This window comes from Cherax quadricarinatus, chromosome 18 (assembly GCF_038502225.1).
Source record: "Cherax quadricarinatus isolate ZL_2023a chromosome 18, ASM3850222v1, whole genome shotgun sequence".
In the NCBI taxonomy this organism is placed as follows: domain Eukaryota; kingdom Metazoa; phylum Arthropoda; class Malacostraca; order Decapoda; family Parastacidae; genus Cherax; species Cherax quadricarinatus.
The window spans coordinates 220474-243023 of NC_091309.1; the positions used below are offsets into that span (position 1 = coordinate 220474).

Below are 22550 nucleotides of genomic sequence, written 5' to 3' on the forward strand. Positions count from 1 at the left end.
CCTGCTATACTGGTTTTACTTCCACCTAGTTTTAAAGGATCCTGTCTCGCCTTGTTCTATAAATTACCAATTGCTATTCATTACTGAGTACTTGATAGCCTATTCTTCATCGTACTAGGAGAGTTGGACAGTTCACAGTCAGCTGGCTGGGTAATCGGAAACCAACACCCCACACCCAACAACCATGCATAGGTGAATACCTGTGAACAGCCTGTAGCAGCCTGTAGCAGCCTGTAGCAGCCTGTAGCAACCTGTAGCAACCTGTAGCAGCCTGTAGCAGCCTGTAGCAGCCTGTAGATTGTCCAGCTCGATGTGACGTCCTAACATAGATGCACCTCTGTTGCTTCTCGATATATAATGTACCCTATTCACTGTATTTCTTTCACTGGTCACACACTCATTTCACCTTATTATGTTTCCTGGGTGACACGTGGCACCGTCGCCTGAGCACACACACTAGGCCTGCCAACTCTGAATGCGCCTCTAAGTATCACTTTCTAGTTTACTTATAAAATTGTGGCTCTCCCCACACTTAAGTGGCTTAGGCAAATCGTAAATCACTTCAAGGAATTGTTCACTACCCTGACACACTTGGCGACCCTTGTAGTACACTTAGGTAGCCCTCAGAAATACTTGTACTCACCTATTTGTGGTTGCAGGGGTCGAGTCACTGCTCCTGGCCCCGCCTCTTCACTGATTGCTACTAGGTCCTCTCTCTCCCTGCCCCATGAGCTTTATCATACCTCGCCTTAAAACTATGTATGGTTCCCGCCTCCACTACTTCACTTTCTAGGCTATTCCACGGCCTGACTACTCTATGACTGAAGAAATACTTCCTAACATCCCCTTGATTCATCTGAGTCTTCAACTTCCAGTTGTGACCTCTTGTGTCTGTGTCCCTTCTCTGGAACATCCCGTCTTTGTCCACCTTGTCTATTCCGCGCAGTATTTTATGTCGTTATCATGTCTCCCCTGACCCTCCTGGCCTCCAGTGTCGTCAGGCCGATTTCCCTCAACCTTTCTTCGTAGGACAATCCCCGTAGCTCTGGGACTAGTCTTGTTGCAAACCTTTGCACTTTCTCTAATTTCTTGACGTGCTTGACTAGGTGTGGATTCCAAACTGGTGCTGCGTACTCCAGTATGGGCCTGACGTAGATGGTATACAGAGTCTTGAACGAATCCTTACTGAGGTATCGGAACGCTATCCGTAGGTTTGCTAGGCGCCCGTATGCTGCAGCAGTTATCTGATTGATGTGCGCCTCAGGAGATATGCTCGGTGTTATACTCACCCCAAGATCTTTTTCCTTGAGTGAGGTTTGCAGACTTTGGCCATCTAAACTATATTGTGTCTGCGGTCTTCTTTGCCCTTCCCCAATCTTCATGACTTTGCATTTGGCAGGGTTAAACTCAAGGAGCCAGTTGCTGGACCAGGCTTGTAGCCTGTCCAGATCTCTTTGTAGTCCTGCCTGATCCTCATCCGATTTGATTCTTCTCATTAACTTCGCATCATCCGCAAACAAGGACACTTCTGAGTCTATCCCTTCCGTTATGTCGTTCACATATACCAAGAACAGCACAGGTCCTAGGACTGACCCCTGTGGAACCCCGCTTGTCACAGGCGCCCACTCTGACACCTCGTCACGTACCATGACTCGTTGTTGCCTTCCTGTCAGGTATTCTCTGATCCATTACAGTGCCTTTCCTGTTATGTGTGCCTGATCCTCTAACTTTTGGAGTAACCTCTAGTGAGGAACTGTGTCGAAGGCCTTCTTGCAGTCCAAAAAAATGCAGTCGATCCACCCCTCTCTCTCTTGTCTTACTTCTGTCACCTTGTCATAAAACTCTAGTTGGTTTGTGACACAGGATTTTCCTTCCCTGAAACCATGCTGCTTGTCAATGATACACTTGTTTCTTTGCAGGTGCTCCACCACTCTCCTCCTGATGATCTTCTCCATGACCTTGCATACTATACACGTTAGTGATACAGGTCTGTAGTTTAGTGCCTAATGTCTGTCTCCCTTTTTAAAAATTGGGACTACATTTGCCATTTTCCATACCTCGGGGAGTTGCTCAGTTTCAAATGATGTGTTGAAGATCTTTGTTAATGGTACACACAATATCTCTGCTCCCTCTTTAAGGACCCACGGAGAGATGTTGTCTGGTCCCACCGCCTTTGAGGTGTCAAGTTCGCATAGCAGCTTCTTCACCTCCTCCTTGGTTATAGGTACCTCATCCAGCACTTGCTGGTGTGCCCCCCTGTTCTGATTTCCTGGAGTCCTACTGGTTTCCACTGTAAATACCTCTTTAAATCTTGTGTTGAGCACCTGACATACCTCCCGGTCGTTTCTTGTGAATTCCCCATCACCCTTCCTCAGTCTGATTACCTGGTCCTTGACTGTTGTTTTACTCCTGATGTGGCTGTACAACAGCTTCGGGTCAGTCTTGACTTTCGATGCTATGTCATTTTCGTATTGCCGCTGAGCCTCCCTTCTTATCTGTGCATATTCGTTTCTGGCTCTTCGGCTAATCTCTTTATTTTCCTGAGTTCTCTGTCTTCTGTACCTTTTCCATTCTCTAGTACACCTAGTTTTTGCCTCCCTACACCTTTGGGTGAACCAAGGACTCGTTCTGTTCTTCCCATTATTTCTGTTTCCCTTGGGAACAAACCTCTCCTCTGCCTCCTTGCATTTTGTTGCCACGTAGTCCATCATTTCTTGTACTGGTTTTCCTGTCAGTTCCCTCTCCCACTGAATGTCTTGAAAGAAGTTCCTCAAGCCTGAGTAGTTCCCCCTTTTGTAGTTTGGTTTTTCCCAGCCTATTCCTGCTGCTCTCTCCACTTGGAGCTCAACTATGTAGTCGAAGCACAGAACCACATGATCACTAGCTCCCAGGGGCCTTTCATACATGATATCCTCGATGTCAGAACTACTCAAGGTGAATACAAGGTCCAGTCTTGCTGGTTCGTCCTCTCCTCTCTCTCTGGTAGTGTCTCTAACATGTTGATGCATGAGGTTTTCCAGTACCACATCCATCATCTTGGCTCTCCATGTTTCGGGACGACCATGGGGCTCCAGGTTTTCCCAGTCAATCTCCTTGTGATTGAAATCACCCATAACTAGTAACTTTGCTCCCCCCATGTGTGCTCTCCTGGCCACCTCGGTTAGTGTGTCGACCATTGCTCTGTTGCTCTCATCATATTCTTCTCTTGGCCTCCTGCAGTTCTGTGGTGGGTTGTACATTACTGCAATTATCACCTTATGTCCCTCAGACCGGATTGTTCCTACTAAGTAGTCCCTTTCGCCCGTGCCGTCCATTCCTTCCATTTTCTCAAACCCCCACTGGTTTTTAATGAGCAGTGCAACTCCTCCTCTCCCTCTCCTCCCTCTGTCTTTCCTGAATATTTGATATCCGGATGGAAAGATTGAATCTGTTATTATTCTGGTGAGTTTTGTTTCTGTGAGTGCTATTATGTCTGGGGATGTCTCCTTAAGTGTGTGTGTGTGTGTACTCACCTAACTGTGGTTACATGGGTCGAGACTCGGCTCCTGGCTGCTAGGTCCTCCCTCTTCCTGCTCCATGAGCTTTATCATACCTCGTCTTAAAACTATGTATAGTTCTTGCCTCCACTACATCGCTTGTCAGATTATTCCACTTCCTAACTACTCTATGTGTGTGTGTGTGTGTGTATATATATATATGTGTGTGTGTGTATGTAACTTCTGTCAGCGTGTTTATTCATGTCTTGTCACCTACTTAACATGTACACTTACTGACGTACATGTGTACACCTTAACAGATCCAGCTGGCAAGCATGTGTATGTGTGTCAACATCAGTGCCTCTGTCTCCCTGGGCTGTCTCTTCACTCCTAAGGTCTATATTGTGATATTCCAACCATACAAGAACGTCCGTCAAGGCTCCGGACCTGTCAAGGTGAGTTTTGTGGGGACCTGTCAAGGTCCCCTCAAGATTCTCATTGTGTTGCAGGGGTGGCTAACGTAATCTTGTGTTGCAGGGGTGGCTAACGTAATCTTGTGTTGCAGGGGTGGCTAACGTAATCTTGTGTTGCAGGGGTGGCTAACGTAATCTTGTGTTGCAGGGGTGGCTAACGTAATCTTGTGTTGCAGGGGTGGCTAAGGTAACCTTGTGTTGCAGGGGTGGGTAAAGTAATCTTGTGTTGCAGGGGTGGCTAACGTAATCTTGTGTTGCAGGGGTCGCAGAACAAGAGCTACGGACAAAGCATGCGCTTCACCTCACGGTCGCAGACAGCGCAGTCAGTGTTGTCCATCAACCATTCGAGTTTGCACGCGCCTGCGCCTTCCTCCATCAGCCAGCACGTCAACGGCGACTCGCTGACGGTGACGACACCGAGTCTGGAGGACAGTTCAATCACCTAGGGTCGGCGAGAGGTGCTGCTCTAACTGGAGACGCACCTCTGAGCAGGGTCCTTTGTCGCCATGCCTGCAGCACCAACAGCACTCTGCTGGGTTACCAGCAGCAGCAGGAAGAACCTCTGCAGCAGGCACAGCAGGCGATGGCTGGCTCGTTCAACAAGGCTCCCCAAGACTTGACCTGTGGTGCTAGTCTGGGAGAAACTTTAAGTGTGGTGGAAGAGTGTGTACTGGAGGAGGAGGAGGAGGAGGAGTTCTCTGAGGAAGAGCTGGAGGAGGAGGAGGAAGAGGAGCTTGAGGAGGAGGAGGAGGAGGAGGAGCAGAAGGTTGAAAGTAACACACTCAAGACGCCCTTGTTGGACGAGTCGACCTACCTCTGAAGGTTCCAGCAGTGCCTCCGTCAGCAGGAGGTGGAGGGAGGCTGGCATGCAGAGAGTGCCAGCGCTATCTCTCTACCCCAGGCACTCCGGGTACCTTGGCACCCCGCCTTGAGTTACGTCTCCAGGAAGGCGGCACCTCGAGTGAACGTTCACCTGGAACAAAAAACAAGAACAAGCGGTATTCTCACTGTTGAGGATACGAGAAGAAGAAGAACTGCTATCTTGGACCAGCAAGTTGTACCCTAGCAAGGGACGCTGTCACCTCTCTTATTTACCTTGCTCATTCCGCGTCTGGTGATTACATCTACGCACCTAAAATCTTCAGTACTCGGTCGACAAGCCTTCCCAAAGTTTTTATTAATTTTTTGCACGAGAAATCGTAATGAGACGATCGCCAACAAACCACAGAACGGGTGAGAATTGAACCCATGACGAGTTGTACGACTCCCTGATCATGGGACTGACCCCCCGTCCGTGCCCTGATTTCTTCAGTGTCCTGTTTTTAATGGGTTGCATTTTGGAAACTCCTCTGAATGGTGCTGAGTACAGACGTCTACAGACTCGACGCCTTGTAAAGAATAAACAGCAGCTGAGGTCAGCAGCCACGGTGACCTCACCTCACAGGTCACCTTGTTACACTTCCCGCGTCACTGTGACCGCCAACCCATCTTTCCTGTGTTCATCTTAGTTTCTTCTTTTAATCAAGACATTTAATATTCAGTTTTACTGTATAGTGAACTGTGTTTACAGTGTCCGCGAGGGGGGGGGGTTGCTTGTCTCTTGACAACAAGAGAATAAACTAGAGTTATTCATCAAAAATAAATTAGAGAAGTTTCTCCTCTCTTCTGGTCAGAGAGAATATTTACAACCACCTGATCTCTCGCTGAGAGAAAGTAGAGAGACGTTGTTACTTTCACCAGCACTGCAAGAGGACAGTGGATGAGTGGGAGACAGTGGATGAGTGAGAGACAGTGGATGAGTGGGAGACAGTGGATGAGTGGGAGACAGTGGATGAGTGAGACAGTGGATGAGTGAGAGACAGTGGATGAGTGAGAGACAGTGGATGAGTGAGACAGTGGATGAGTGAGAGACAGTGGATGAGTGAGACAGTGGATGAGTGAGAGACAGTGGATGAGTGGGAGACAGTGGATGAGTGGGAGACAGTGGATGAGTGAGACAGTGGATGAGTGAGACAGTGGATGAGTGAGACAGTGGATGAGTGAGAGACAGTGGATGAGTGGGAGACAGTGGATGAGTGGGAGACAGTGGATGAGTGAGAGACAGTGGATGAGTGAGAGACAGTGGATGAGTGGGAGACAGTGGATGAGTGAGAGACAGTGGATGAGTGAGACAGTGGATGAGTGAGACAGTGGATGAGTGGGAGACAGTGGATGAGTGGGAGACAGTGGATGAGTGGGAGACAGTGGATGAGTGGGAGACAGTGGATGAGTGAGAGACAGTGGATGAGTGAGAGACAGTGGATGAGTGGGAGACAGTGGATGAGTGGGAGACAGTGGATGAGTGGGAGACAGTGGATGAGTGGGAGACAGTGGATGAGTGGGAGACAGTGGATGAGTGAGACAGTGGATGAGTGAGACAGTGGATGAGTGAGAGACAGTGGATGAGTGAGAGACAGTGGATGAGTGAGACAGTGGATGAGTGGGAGACAGTGGATGAGTGGGAGACAGTGGATGAGTGAGAGACAGTGGATGAGTGAGAGACAGTGGATGAGTGGGAGACAGTGGATGAGTGAGAGACAGTGGATGAGTGAGAGACAGTGGATGAGTGGGAGACAGGGGATGAGTGAGAGACAGTGGATGAGTGGGAGACAGGGGATGAGTGAGAGACAGTGGATGAGTGGGAGACAGTGGATGAGTGGGAGACAGTGGATGAGTGAGAGACAGTGGATGAGTGAGAGACAGTGGATGAGTGAGAGACAGTGGATGAGTGGATGAGACAGTGGATGAGTGAGAGACAGTGGATGAGTGGGAGACAGTGGATGAGTGAGAGACAGTGGGATGAGTGGATGAGACAGTGGATGAGTGGGAGACAGTGGATGAGTGAGAGACAGGATGAGTGAGAGACAGTGGATGAGTGAGAGACAGTGGATGAGTGAGAGAGTGGATGAGTGAGAGACAGTTGAGTGAGACAGTGGATGAGTGAGAGACAGTGGATGAGTGAGAGACAGTGGATGAGTGAGAGACAGTGGATGAGTGAGAGACAGTGGATGATGAGAGACAGTGATGAGACAGTGGATGAGTGTGAGACAGTGGATGAGTGAGAGACAGTGGATGAGTGAGAGACAGTGGATGAGTGAGAGACAGTGGATGAGTGAGAGACAGTGGATGAGTGAGACAGTGATGAGTGAGAGACAGTGGATGAGTGGGAGACAGTGGATGAGTGAGAGACAGTGGATGAGTGAGAGACAGTGGATGAGTGAGAGACAGTGGATGAGTGAGAGGCAGTGGATGAGTGAGAGACATTGGATGAGTGAGAGGCAGTGGATGAGTGAGACAGTGGATGAGTGGGAGACAGTGGATGAGTGAGAGACAGTGGATGAGTGAGAGACAGTGGATGAGTGGGAGACAGTGGATGAGTGAGAGACAGTGGATGAGTGAGTGTGAGAGAGTGGATGAGTGAGAGACAGTGGATGAGTGGGAGACAGTGGATGAGTGAGAGACAGTGGATGAGTGAGAGACAGTGGATGAGTGAGAGACAGTGGATGAGTGAGAGACAGTGGATGAGTGAGAGACAGTGGATGAGTGAGAGACAGTGGATGAGTGAGAGACAGTGGATGAGTGAGAGACAGTGGATGAGTGGGAGACAGTGGATGAGTGAGAGACAGTGGATGAGTGAGAGACAGTGGATGAGTGAGAGACAGTGGATGAGTGAGAGACAGTGGATGAGTGGGAGACAGTGGATGAGTGACAGTGGATGAGTGGGAGACAGTGGATGAGTGGGAGACAGTGGATGAGTGGGAGACAGTGGATGAGTGAGAGACAGTGGATGAGTGAGAGACAGTGGATGAGTGACAGTGGATGAGACAGTGGATGAGTGAGTTGGATGAGAGACAGTGGATGAGTGAGAGACATTGGATGAGTGAGAGACAGTGATGAGAGACAGTGGATGAGTGAGAGGATGAGTGAGAGACATTGGATGAGTGAGAGACAGTGGATGAGAGACAGTGGATGAGTGCGAGACAGTGGATGAGTGAGAGACAGTGGATGAGTGAGAGACAGTGGATGAGTGAGAGACAGTGGATGAGTGATGAGACAGTGGATGAGTGAGAGACAGTGGATGAGTGAGAGACAGTGGATGAGTGAGAGACAGTGGATGAGTGACAGTGGATGAGTGAGAGACAGTGGATGAGTGAGAGACAGTGGATGAGTGAGAGACAGGGGATGAGTGAGAGAGTGGATGAGTGAGAGACAGTGGATGAGTGAGAGTCAGTGGATGAGTGAGAGACAGTGGATGAGTGAGAGACAGTGGATGAGTGAGAGACAGTTGATGAGTGAGAGACAGTGGATGAGTGAGAGACAGTGGATGAGTGAGAGACAGTGGATGAGTGAGAGACAGTTGATGAGTGGTGAGAGACAGTGGATGAGTGACAGTGGATGAGTGAGAGACAGTGGATGAGTGAGAGACAGTGGATGAGTGGGAGACAGTGGATGAGTGAGAGACAGTGGATGAGTGAGAGACAGTGGATGAGTGAGAGACAGTGGATGAGTGAGAGACAGTGGATGAGTGAGAGACAGTGGATGAGTGACAGTGGATGAGTGAGAGACAGTGGATGAGTGAGAGACAGTGGATGAGTGAGAGACAGTGGATGAGTGAGAGACAGTGGATGAGTGGGAGACAGTGGATGAGTGAGAGACAGTGGATGAGTGAGAGACAGTGGATGAGTGAGAGACAGTGGATGAGTGAGAGACAGTGGATGAGTGAGAGACAGTGGATGAGTGAGAGACAGTGGATGAGTGAGAGACAGGGGATGAGTGAGAGACAGTGGATGAGTGAGAGACAGTGGATGAGTGAGAGACAGTGGATGAGTGAGAGACAGTGGATGAGTGGGAGACAGTGGATGAGTGAGAGACAGTGGATGAGTGAGAGACAGTGGATGAGTGAGAGACAGTGGATGAGTGAGAGACAGTGGATGAGTGAGAGACAGTGGATGAGTGAGAGACAGTGGGTGAGAGAGAGTCAGTGAGAGACAGTGGATGAGTGAGAGACAGTGGATGAGTGGGAGACAGTGGATGAGTGGGAGACAGTGGATGAGTGAGAGACAGTGGATGAGTGAGAGACAGTGGATGAGTGAGAGACAGTGGATGAGTGAGAGACAGTGGATGAGTGAGAGACAGTGGATGAGTGGGAGACAGTGGATGAGTGAGAGACAGTGGATGAGTGAGAGACAGTGGATGAGTGAGAGACAGTGGATGAGTGAGAGACAGTGGATGAGTGAGAGACATTGGATGAGTGACAGTGGATGAGTGAGAGACAGTGGATGAGTGAGAGACAGTGGATGAGTGAGAGACAGTGGATGAGTGAGAGACAGTGGATGAGTGAGAGACAGTGGATGAGTGAGAGACAGTGGATGAGTGACAGTGGATGAGTGAGAGACAGTGGATGAGTGAGAGACATTGGATGAGTGAGAGTCAGTTGATGAGTGAGACAGTGGATGAGTGGGAGACAGTGGATGAGTGAGAGACAGTGGATGAGTGGGAGACAGTGATGATGACAGTGGATGAGTGACAGTGGATGAGTGAGAGACAGTGGATGAGTGACAGTGGAGTGAGTGATGAGACAGTGGATGAGTGAGAGACAGTGGATGTGAGAGACAGTGGATGAGTGAGAGACAGACAGTGGATGAGTGAGAGACAGTGGATGAGTGAGAGACAGTGGATGAGTGAGCGACAGTGGATGAGTGAGAGACAGTTGATGAGTGAGAGACAGTGGATGAGTGAGAGACAGTGGATGAGTGAGTGAGAGACAGTGGATGAGTGAGAGACAGTGGATGAGTGAGAGACAGTGGATGAGTGAGAGACAGTGGATGAGACAGTGGATGAGTGAGAGACAGTGGATGAGTGAGAGACAGTGGATGAGTGACAGTGATGATGACAGTGAGAGACAGTGGATGAGTGAGAGACAGTGGATGAGTGGGAGACAGTGGATGAGTGAGAGACAGTGGATGAGTGAGAGACAGTGGATGAGTGAGAGACAGTGGATGAGTGAGAGACAGTGGATGAGTGGGAGACAGTGGATGAGTGAGAGACAGTGGATGAGTGGGAGACAGTGGATGAGTGAGAGACAGTGGATGAGTGAGAGACAGTGGATGAGTGAGAGACAGTGGATGAGTGACAGTGGATGAGTGAGAGACAGTGATGATGACAGTGGATGAGACAGTGGATGAGTGAGAGACAGTGGATGAGTGGGAGACAGTGGATGAGTGAGAGACAGTGATGAGAGACAGTGGATGAGTGACAGTGGATGAGTGAGAGACAGTGGATGAGTGAGAGACAGTGGATGAGTGGGAGACAGTGGATGAGTGAGAGACAGTGGATGAGTGAGAGACAGTGGATGAGTGAGAGACAGTGGATGAGTGACAGTGGATGAGTGAGAGACAGTGGATGAGTGAGAGACAGTGGATGAGTGAGAGACAGTGGATGAGTGAGAGACAGTGGATGAGTGACAGTGGATGAGTGAGAGACAGTGGATGAGTGACAGTGGATGAGTGAGAGACAGTGGATGAGTGAGAGACAGTGGATGAGTGAGAGACAGTGGATGAGTGACAGTGGATGAGTGAGAGACAGTGGATGAGTGACAGTGGATGAGTGAGAGACAGTGGATGAGTGACAGTGGATGAGTGAGAGACAGTGGATGAGTGACAGTGGATGAGTGAGAGACAGTGGATGAGTGACAGTGGATGAGTGAGAGACAGTGGATGAGTGAGAGACAGTGGATGAGTGAGAGACAGTGGATGAGTGGGAGACAGTGGATGAGTGGGAGACAGTGGATGAGTGAGAGACAGTGGATGAGTGGGAGACAGTGGATGAGTGAGAGACAGTGGATGAGTGAGAGACAGTGGATGAGTGAGAGACAGTGGATGAGTGACAGTGGATGAGTGAGAGACAGTGGATGAGTGAGAGACAGTGGATGAGTGAGAGACAGTGGATGAGTGAGAGACAGTGGATGAGTGAGAGACAGTGGATGAGTGAGAGACAGTGGATGAGTGAGAGACAGTGGATGAGTGAGAGACAGTGGATGAGTGACAGTGGATGAGAGAGAGACAGTGGATGAGTGACAGTGGATGAGTGACAGTGGATGAGTGACAGTGGATGAGTGAGAGACAGTGGATGAGTGACAGTGGATGAGTGAGATACAGTGGATGAGTGACATTGGATGAGTGAGAGACAGTGGATGAGTGACAGTGGATGAGTGAGAGACAGTGGATGAGTGACAGTGGATGAGTGAGAGACAGTGGATGAGTGACAGTGGATGAGTGAGAGACAGTGGATGAGTGACAGTGGATGAGTGAGAGACAGTGGATGAGTGACAGTGGATGAGTGAGAGACAGTGGATGAGTGACAGTGGATGAGTGAGAGACAGTGGATGAGTGAGAGACAGTGGATGAGTGGGAGACAGTGGATGAGTGAGAGACAGTGGATGAGTGACAGTGGATGAGTGAGAGACAGTGGATGAGTGACAGTGGATGAGTGACAGTGGATGAGTGAGAGACAGTGGATGAGTGACAGTGGATGAGTGAGAGACAGTGGATGAGTGACAGTGGATGAGAGACAGTGGATGAGTGACAGTGGATGAGTGAGAGACAGTGGATGAGTGACAGTGGATGAGAGACAGTGGATGAGTGACAGTGGATGAGAGACAGTGGATGAGTGACAGTGGATGAGAGACAGTGGATGAGAGACAGTGGATGAGTGACAGTGGATGAGAGACAGTGGATGAGTGACAGTGGATGAGAGACAGTGGATGAGAGACAGTGGATGAGAGACAGTGGATGAGAGACAGTGGATGAGAGACAGTGGATGAGTGACAGTGGATGAGAGACAGTGGATGAGAGACAGTGGATGAGAGACAGTGGATGAGTGACAGTGGATGAGAGACAGTGGATGAGAGACAGTGGATGAGAGACAGTGGATGAGTGACAGTGGATGAGTGACAGTGGATGAGAGACAGTGGATGAGAGACAGTGGATGAGTGACAGTGGATGAGAGACAGTGGATGAGTGACAGTGGATGAGAGACAGTGGATGAGAGACAGTGGATGAGAGACTGTGGATGAGAGACAGTGGATGAGTGACAGTGGATGAGTGACAGTGGATGAGAGACAGTGGATGAGAGACAGTGGATGAGAGACAGTGGATGAGTGACAGTGGATGAGAGACAGTGGATGAGTGACAGTGGATGAGAGACAGTGGATGAGAGACAGTGGATGAGTGACAGTGGATGAGAGACAGTGGATGAGTGACAGTGGATGAGTGACAGTGGATGAGAGACAGTGGATGAGTGACAGTGGATGAGTGACAGTGGATGAGAGACAGTGGATGAGTGACAGTGGATGAGAGACAGTGGATGAGTGACAGTGGATGAGTGACAGTGGATGAGAGACAGTGGATGAGAGACAGTGGATGAGAGACAGTGGATGAGTGACAGTGGATGAGAGACAGTGGATGAGAGACAGTGGATGAGAGACAGTGGATGAGAGAGAGTGGATGAGAGACAGTGGATGAGAGACAGTGGATGAGTGACAGTGGATGAGAGACAGTGGATGAGTGACAGTGGATGAGTGACAGTGGATGAGAGACAGTGGATGAGAGACAGTGGATGAGAGACAGTGGATGAGTGACAGTGGATGAGTGACAGTGGATGAGAGACAGTGGATGAGTGACAGTGGATGAGAGACAGTGGATGAGTGACAGTGGATGAGTGACAGTGGATGAGAGACAGTGGATGAGAGACAGTGGATGAGTGACAGTGGATGAGAGACAGTGGATGAGTGACAGTGGATGAGAGACAGTGGATGAGTGACAGTGGATGAGAGACAGTGGATGAGAGACAGTGGATGAGAGACAGTGGATGAGAGACAGTGGATGAGTGACAGTGGATGAGAGACAGTGGATGAGAGACAGTGGATGAGAGACAGTGGATGAGTGACAGTGGATGAGAGACAGTGGATGAGAGACAGTGGATGAGAGACAGTGGATGAGTGACAGTGGATGAGTGACAGTGGATGAGAGACAGTGGATGAGTGACAGTGGATGAGAGACAGTGGATGAGTGACAGTGGATGAGTGACAGTGGATGAGTGACAGTGGATGAGTGACAGTGGATGAGTGACAGTGGATGAGAGACAGTGGATGAGAGACAGTGGATGAGAGACAGTGGATGAGAGACAGTGGATGAGTGACAGTGGATGAGAGACAGTGGATGAGTGACAGTGGATGAGTGACAGTGGATGAGTGACAGTGGATGAGTGACAGTGGATGAGTGACAGTGGATGAGAGACAGTGGATGAGTGAGAGACAGGAGAGAGGACTTTTAACAAAGATTCTCCCTCTCCAGATACCCCTCCCCCTCCCCCTCCCTCTCCCCCGGCCCATATCCTTCCCCCTGCCCATTCCTCTCCCCCTCCTCCGTCCCATCCTCCTCCCCCTCCTCCGTCTCATACTCCTCCCCCTCCTCCGTCCCATACCCCTCCCCCACCCCTCCCCCTCCCTTCCCCCTCCCTTCCCCCTCCCCTCCCCTCCCCCTCCCCCTCCCCCCAAAATGTTAGTCATTTTCTAAATGTGTTATTTTTCTGAGATATAATTAAAATTGTTATCAAAATGTGAGGTGTTATCATCACTAGTGTTATCACTAGGTGAGGTGTTATCATCACTAGTGTTATCACTAGGTGAGGTGTTATCATCACTAGTGTTATCACTAGGTGAGGTGTTATCATCACTAGTGTTATCACTAGGTGAGGTGTTATCACCACTAGTGTTATCACTAGGTGAGGTGTTATCACCACTAGTGTTATCACTAGGTGAGGTGTTATCACCACTAGTGTTATCACTAGGTGAGGTGTTATCATCACTAGTGTTATCACTAGGTGAGGTGTTATCATCACTAGTGTTATCACTAGGTGAAGTTATCATCACTAGTGTTATCACTAGGTGAGGTGTTATCATCACTAGTGTTATCACTAGGTGAGGTGTTATCATCACTAGTGTTATCACTAGGTGAGGTGTTATCACCACTAGTGTTATCACTAGGTGAGGTGTTATCATCACTAGTGTTATCACTAGGTGAGGTGTTATCATCACTAGTGTTATCACTAAGTGAAGTTATCACCACTAGTGTTATCACTAGGTGAGGTGTTATCATCACTAGTGTTATCACTAGGTGAGGTGTTATCACCACTAGTGTTATCACTAGGTGAGGTGTTATCATCACTAGTGTTATCACTAGGTGAGGTGTTATCACCACTAGTGTGATCACTAGGTGAGGTGTTATCATCACTAGTGTTATCACTAGGTGAGGTGTTATCATCACTAGTGTTATCACTAGGTGAGGTGTTATCATCACTAGTGTTATCACTAGGTGAGGTGTTATCATCACTAGTGTTATCACTAGGTGAGGTGTTATCATCACTAGTGTTATCACTAGGTGAGGTGTTATCACCACTAGTGTTATCACTAGGTGAGGTGTTATCATCACTAGTGTTATCACTAGGTGAGGTGTTATCACCACTAGTGTGATCACTAGGTGAGGTGTTATCATCACTAGTGTTATCACTAGGTGAGGTGTTATCATCACTAGTGTTATCACTAGGTGAGGTGTTATCATCACTAGTGTTATCACTAGGTGAGGTGTTATCACCTTTAGTGTGATCACTAGGTGAGGGGTTATCACCACTAGTGTGATCACTAGGTGAGGTGTTATCATCACTAGTGTTATCACTAGGTGAGGTGTTATCATCACTAGTGTTATCACTAGGTGAGGTGTTATCATCACTAGTGTTATCACTAAGTGAAGTTATCACCACTAGTGTTATCACTAGGTGAGGTGTTATCATCACTAGTGTTATCACTAGGTGAGGTGTTATCATCACTAGTGTTATCAGTAGGTGAGGTGTTATCATCACTAGTGTTATCACTAGGTGAGGTGTTATCATCACTAGTGTTATCACTAGGTGAGGTGTTATCATCACTAGTGTTATCACTAGGTGAGGTGTTATCATCACTAGTGTTATCACTAAGTGAAGTTATCACCACTAGTGTTATCACTAGGTGAGGTGTTATCATCACTAGTGTTATCACTAGGTGAGGTGTTATCACCACTAGTGTTATCACTAGGTGAGGTGTTATCATCACTAGTGTTATCCCTAGGTGAGGTGTTATCATCACTAGTGTTATCACTAGGTGAGGTGTTATCATCACTAGTGTTATCACTAGGTGAGGTGTTATCATCACTAGTGTTATCACTAGGTGAGGTGTTATCATCACTAGTGTTATCACTAGGTGAGGTGTTATCATCACTAGTGTTATCACTAGGTGAGGTGTTATCACCACTAGTGTGATCACTAGGTGAGGTGTTATCATCACTAGTGTGATCACTAGGTGAGGTGTTATCATCACTAGTGTTATCACTAGGTGAGGTGTTATCATCACTAGTGTTATCACTAGGTGAGGTGTTATCACCACTAGTGTTATCACTAGGTGAGGTGTTATCTTCACTAGTGTTATCACTAGGTGAGGTGTTATCACCACTAGTGTTATCACTAGGTGAGGTGTTATCATCACTAGTGTTATCACTAGGTGAGGTGTTATCATCACTAGTGTTATCACTAGGTGAGGTGTTATCATCACTAGTGTTATCACTAGGTGAGGTGTTATCATCACTAGTGTTATCACTAGGTGAGGTGTTATCATCACTAGTGTTATCACTAGGTGAGGTGTTATCATCACTAGTGTTATCACTAGGTGAGGTGTTATCATCACTAGTGTTATCACTAGGTGAGGTGTTATCATCACTAGTGTTATCACTAGGTGAGGTGTTATCATCACTAGTGTTATCACTAAGTGAAGTTATCACCACTAGTGTTATCACTAGGTGAGGTGTTATCATCACTAGTGTTATCACTAAGTGAAGTTATCACCACTAGTGTTATCACTAGGTGAGGTGTTATCATCACTAGTGTTATCACTAGGAGAGGTGTTATCATCACTAGTGTTATCACCAGGTGAGGTGTTATCATCACTAGTGTTATCACTAGGTGAGGTATTATCATCACTAGTGTTATCACTAAGTGAAGTTATCACCACTAGTGTTATCACTAGGTGAGGTGTTATCATCACTAGTGTTATCACTAGGTGAGGTGTTATCATCACTAGTGTTATCACTAGGTGAGGTGTTATCATCACTAGTGTTATCACTAGGTGAGGTGTTATCATCACTAGTGTTATCACTAGGTGAGGTGTTATCATCACTAGTGTTATCACTAGGTGAGGTGTTATCATCACTAGTGTTATCACTAAGTGAAGTTATCACCACTAGTGTTATCACTAGGTGAGGTGTTATCATCACTAGTGTTATCACTAGGTGAGGTGTTATCATCACTAGTGTTATCACTAGGTGAGGTGTTATCATCACTAGTGTTATCACTAGGTGAGGTGTTATCTTCACTAGTGTTATCACTAGGTGAGGTGTTATCATCACTAGTGTTATCACTAGGTGAGGTGTTATCATCACTAGTGTTATCACTAGGTGAGGTGTTATCATCACTAGTGTTATCACTAGGTGAGGTGTTATCATCACTAGTGTTATCACTAGGTGAGGTGTTATCATCACTAGTGTTATCACTAAGTGAAGTTATCACCACTAGTGTTATCACTAGGTGAGGTGTTATCATCACTAGTGTTATCACTAGGTGAGGTGTTATCATCACTAGTGTTATCACTAGGTGAGGTGTTATCATCACTAGTGTTATCACTAAGTGAAGTTATCACCACTAGTGTTATCACTAGGTGAGGTGTTATCATCACTAGTGTTATCACTAGGTGAGGTGTTATCATCACTAGTGTTATCACTAGGTGAGGTGTTATCATCACTAGTGTTATCACTAGGTGAAGTTATAATCACTAGTGTTATCACTAGGTGAGGTGTTATCATCACTAGTGTTATCACTAGGTGAGGTGTTATCATTACTAGTGTTATCACTAGGTGAGGTGTTATCATTACTAGTGTTATCACTTGGTGAGGTGTTATCATCACTAGTGTTATCACTAGGTGAGATGTTATCACCACTAGTGTGATCACTAGGTGAGGTGTTATCATTACTGTTGTTATCACTACGTGAAGTTATCACCACTAGTGTTATCACTAGATGAGGTGTTATCCTCACTTGTGTTATCACTAGGTGAGGTGTTATCATAACTAGTGTTATCACTAGGTGAAGTTATCATCACTAATGTTATCACTGTTTGAGGTGTTATCATCACTAGTGTTATCACTAGGTGAGGTGTTATCATCACTAGTGTTATCACTAAGTGAAGTTATCACCACTAGTGTTATCACTAGGTGAGGTGTTATCATCACTAGTGTTATCACTAGGTGAGGTGTTATCATCACTAGTGTTATCACTAGGTGAGGTGTTATCATCACTAGTGTTATCACTAGGTGAGGTGTTATCATCACTAGTGTTATCACTAGGTGAGGTGTTATCATCACTAGTGTTATCACTAAGTGAAGTTATCACCACTAGTGTTATCACTAGGTGAGGTGTTATCATCACTAGTGTTATCACTAGGTGAGGTGTTATCATCACTAGTGTTATCACTAGGTGAGGTGTTATCATCACTAGTGTTATCACTAAGTGAAGTTATCACCACTAGTGTTATCACTAGGTGAGGTGTTATCATCACTAGTGTTATCACTAGGTGAGGTGTTATCATCACTAGTGTTATCACTAGGTGAGGTGTTATCATCACTAGTGTTATCACTAGATGAAGTTATCACCACCAGTGTTATCACTAGGTGAAGTTATCACCACCAGTGTTATCACTAGGCGAAGTTATCACCACCAGTGTTATCACTAGGCGAAGTTATCACCACCAGTGTTATCACTAGGCGAAGTTATCACCACCAGTGTTATCACTAGGCGAAGTTATCACCACCAGTGTTATCACTAGGTGAAGTTATCACCACCAGTGTTATCACTAGGTGAAGTTATCACCACCAGTGTTATCACTAGGCGAAGTTATCACCACCAGTGTTATCACTAGGCGAAGTTATCACCACCAGTGTTATCACTAGGCGAAGTTATCACCACCAGTGTTATCACTAGATGAAGTTATCACCACCAGTGTTATCACTAGATGAAGTTATCACCACCAGTGTTATCACTAGATGAAGTTATCACCACCAGTGTTATCACTAGATGAAGTTATCACCACCAGTGTTATCACGAGGTGAAGTTATCACCACCAGTGTTATCACTAGGTGAAGTTATCACCACCAGTGTTATCACTAGATGAAGTTATCACCAGTTGTGTTATCAAAATATGAGGTGTTATCATCTCTTCTGTTATCAAAATGTGAGGTTATCATCACTGCCATTATGTGAGGTTATCCTCACTGTTATCAAAATGTGAGGTTATCATCACTTGTGTTATCATTGTCTGAGGTTATCAGTTATGTGTTATCATCACGTATTCAAATTTTGTTATTATCACGTGTTATCCACATGTGTTATTATCACGTGTTATCACGTGTTATTATCACGTGTTATCACGTTTCATTATTACGTGTTATCGTCAAGTGTTATCATCGCATGTTATCGTGTTATCTGGCGCTATCGTCTCTTATGTTATCATGACGTGTTATTATCATGTGTTATATCATACGTTGTAATGACGTGTTATTACGTGTTATCATTCCATATCATCACGTGTTATCATCACATGTTATTGCGTGCTAACATCAGGTGTTATCACGTGTTATCATCTCGTGTTATCATGTATTGTCACGTGTTATCATGTTTTCTCCACGTGTTATCTTCACATGTTATTATGTGTTATCATCGTGTGTTATGACGTGTTATCATCACGTGTTATTACGTGTTATCATCACGTGTTATTACGTGTTATCATCGCATATCACCAGGTGTTTTTATTACCTTTAATTACGTATCATGAAGTGTTGTCATTACGTGTTATCACGTGTTAACATCAGGTGTTATCAAGTGTTATCATCACGTGTTAACATCAGGTGTTATCAAGTGTTATCATCACGTGTTAACATTAGATGTTATCACGTGTTAGTAACAGGTTTTATCACGTGTTATCATCAGCTGTTATCACGTGTTATCATCAGGTGTTATCACGTGTTAACATCAGGTGTTATCAAGTGTTATCATCACGTGTTAACATTAGATGTTATCACGTGTTAATAACAGGTTTTATCACGTGTTATCATCAGCTGTTATCACGTGTTATCATCAGATGTTATCACGTGTTATCATCAAGTGTTATCACGTGTTATCATCAGGTGTTATCACGTGTTATCAGGTGTTATCACGTGTTATCATCAGGTGCTATCACGTGTTATCATCAGGTGCTATCACGTGTTATCATCAGGTGTTATCACGTGTTATCGTCAGGTGTTATCACGTGTTATCATCAGGTGTTATCACGTGTTATCGTCAGGTGTTATCACGTGTTATCATCAGGTGTTATAACACGTGTTCACCTTCACTCACGTGATACGACCACCACCCACCCTCACACCCGAAACCCGCCCACAGTGGGCGGCATACTCACGCCCACCACCCGCCCACAGTGGGTGGCACCACCCCTCCCACCACCCACCCACAGTGGGTGGCATCACCTTTCCAACCACCCGCCCACAGTGGGCGGCACCCTCACGTCCACAACCCACCCACAGTGGGCGGCACCCCGGCACCCCTCACGCCCACCACCCTCCCTCAGTGGGCGGCTTACAGCCAACCTACCCAGTGAGGAGCTGGTAGTATACTGGAGGTACCAGGAACTACCACCACTACCAACTACTATCACTACCACCACTACCACCAATAAAACTACTACTATCACTACCACCACTACTACCACTACTGCCACCACTACTACCACCACTACCACTACTACCACCACTAACACTACTATCACTACGACCACTACCACCACTACCAATACTGCCACCACTACTACCACCACTACCACTACTACCACCACTACAACTGCTGCCACCACTACCACCACTACCAATACTACTATCACTACCACCACTACCACCAATAACACTACTACTATCACTACCACCACTACCACCAATAACACTACTATCACTACCACCACTACCACCAATAACACTACTACTATCACTACCACCACTACCACCAATAACACTACTACTATCACTACCACCACTACCACCAATAACGCTACTACTATCACTACCACCACTACCACCAATAACGCTACTACTATCACTACCACCACTACTACCAATAACGCTACTACTATCACTACCACCACTACCACCAATAACACTACTACTATCACTACCACCAATAACACTACTACTATCACTACCACCACTACCACCAATAACACTACTACTATCACTACCACCACTACCACCATTACCACTACTGCCATCACTACTACCACCACTACCACTACTACCACCACCAACACTACTACCATCACTACCACCACTACCAATACTGCCACCACTACTACCACCACTAAGACTACTACCACCACTACCACTACTACCACCACTACCACTACTGCCACCACTACTGCCACCACTACTACCACTACTACCACTACTACAACCACTACCACCACTACCACTACTGCCACCACTACCGCCACTACTACCACCACTACCACTACTGCCACCACTACCACCACTACTACCACCACTACCACCACTGCTATAACTATTACCACTACTGCCACCACTATTACCACCACTACCACTACTACCATCACTACCATTACTACCACCACTACCATTACTGCCACCAATACCACCACTACTACCACTACCATCACTATCACCACTGCTACTAATACTACCATTACTACCACCACTACTACCACCACTACCACTACTGCCACCACTACTACCACTAGTACCACCACTACCACTACTACTGCCACCACTACCATCACTACTACCACCACTATTGCAACTACTACCACCACTACTACCACCACTACTACCATCACTGCTACCACTACTACCAACACTACTACCACTACTACCTCCACAACTACTACCACCATTACCACTACTACCACCACTCCTACCACCACTACTGCCACCACTGCTACAACCATTCCTACCACAATTACTACCACCATTACTACTACTACCACTACTACCACCACAACTGCTACCACCACCCATCCCATAACCTCTACAACCACAACTACTACCAACACTACTACCACTACTACCACCATTCCTACCGCTATTACTACTACTACCACAACTACTACCACCACTCCTACCACCACTACTACTACCACAACTACTACCACTACTACTATCACCACAACTACTACCACCACTACTACCGCCACAATTACTACAACCACTATTACCACCAAAACCACTACCACCACTCCTACCACCACTACTACCACCACATCTACTACCACCACTACTACCACCACTACTACCGCCACATCTACTACCACCACTACTACCACCACTACTACCACCATTCCTACCACCATTACTACTACTACCACCACAACTGCCACCACAACTACTACCACCACTCCTACCACCACTACTACCACCACAACTACTACCACTACTACCAGCACTACTACCACCACTACTACCACCTCTATATCCACCACTACTCCCACCACAACTACCACCACCACTACTACCACTACTACCAGCACTACTACCAGCACTACTACCACCACTACTACCACAACTACTACCACTATTACCAGCACTACTACCAGCACTACTACCACTACTACTACCACTACTACCACCTCTACTTCCACCACTACTACCACCACTACTACCACCACTACTACCACCACTACTACCACCACTACCACACATGATGTCTCACAACATCATATCTCACAAGATAATGTCTCATAACATCATGTCTCATAACATCATGTCTCATAACATCATGTCTCATAACATCATGTCTCATAACATCATGTCTCATAACATCATGTCTCACAACATCATGTCTCATAACATCATATCTCATAACATCATGTCTCATAACATCATGTCTCACAACATCATGTCTCATAACATCATGTCTCACAACATCATGTCTCATAACATCATGTCTCACAACATCATGTCTCACAACATCATGTCTCATAACATCATGTCTCATAACATCATGTCTCATAACATCATGTCTCATAACATCATGTCTCATAACATCATGTCTCATAACATCATGTCTCACAACATCATGTCTCACAACACAATGTCTCACAACATCATGTCTCATAACATCATGTCTCACAACATCATGTCTCACAACATCATGTCTCATAACATCATGTCTCACAACATCATGTCTCATAACATCATGCCTCACAACATCATATCTCATAACATCATGTCTCATAACATCATGTCTCACAACATCATGTCTCACAACACAATGTCTCACAACATCATGTCTCATAACATCATGTCTCATAACATCATGTCTTACAACATCATGTCTCATAACATCATGTCTCACATCATGTCTCATA

At 46.4% G+C, this 22550-nt stretch overlaps 2 protein-coding genes across 2 annotated transcripts in view; both read left to right on the plus strand.

Annotated features, from left to right (window-relative positions):
* LOC128689551 (metabotropic glutamate receptor 8-like) overlaps positions 1 to 5790 on the plus strand; it is a 68614-nt gene extending 62824 nt beyond the window's left edge. The window contains exons 13-14 of the mRNA XM_070086485.1: positions 3797 to 3931; positions 4210 to 5790. Coding sequence (XP_069942586.1) covers positions 3797 to 3931; positions 4210 to 4395 — 321 coding nt within the window. The 3' untranslated portion in view covers positions 4396 to 5790. The remainder of the gene's footprint in view (positions 1 to 3796; positions 3932 to 4209) is intronic.
* An 11967-nt stretch (positions 5791 to 17757) lies between these two features.
* Positions 17758 to 22012, plus strand: LOC138852844 (mucin-2-like). Its single transcript, XM_070086017.1, has one exon. It carries the CDS (start codon positions 19066 to 19068, stop codon positions 21922 to 21924), a length of 2859 nt encoding a protein of 952 aa, XP_069942118.1. The 5' UTR covers positions 17758 to 19065; the 3' UTR covers positions 21925 to 22012.
* The last annotated feature ends 538 nt before the right edge of the window (positions 22013 to 22550 follow it).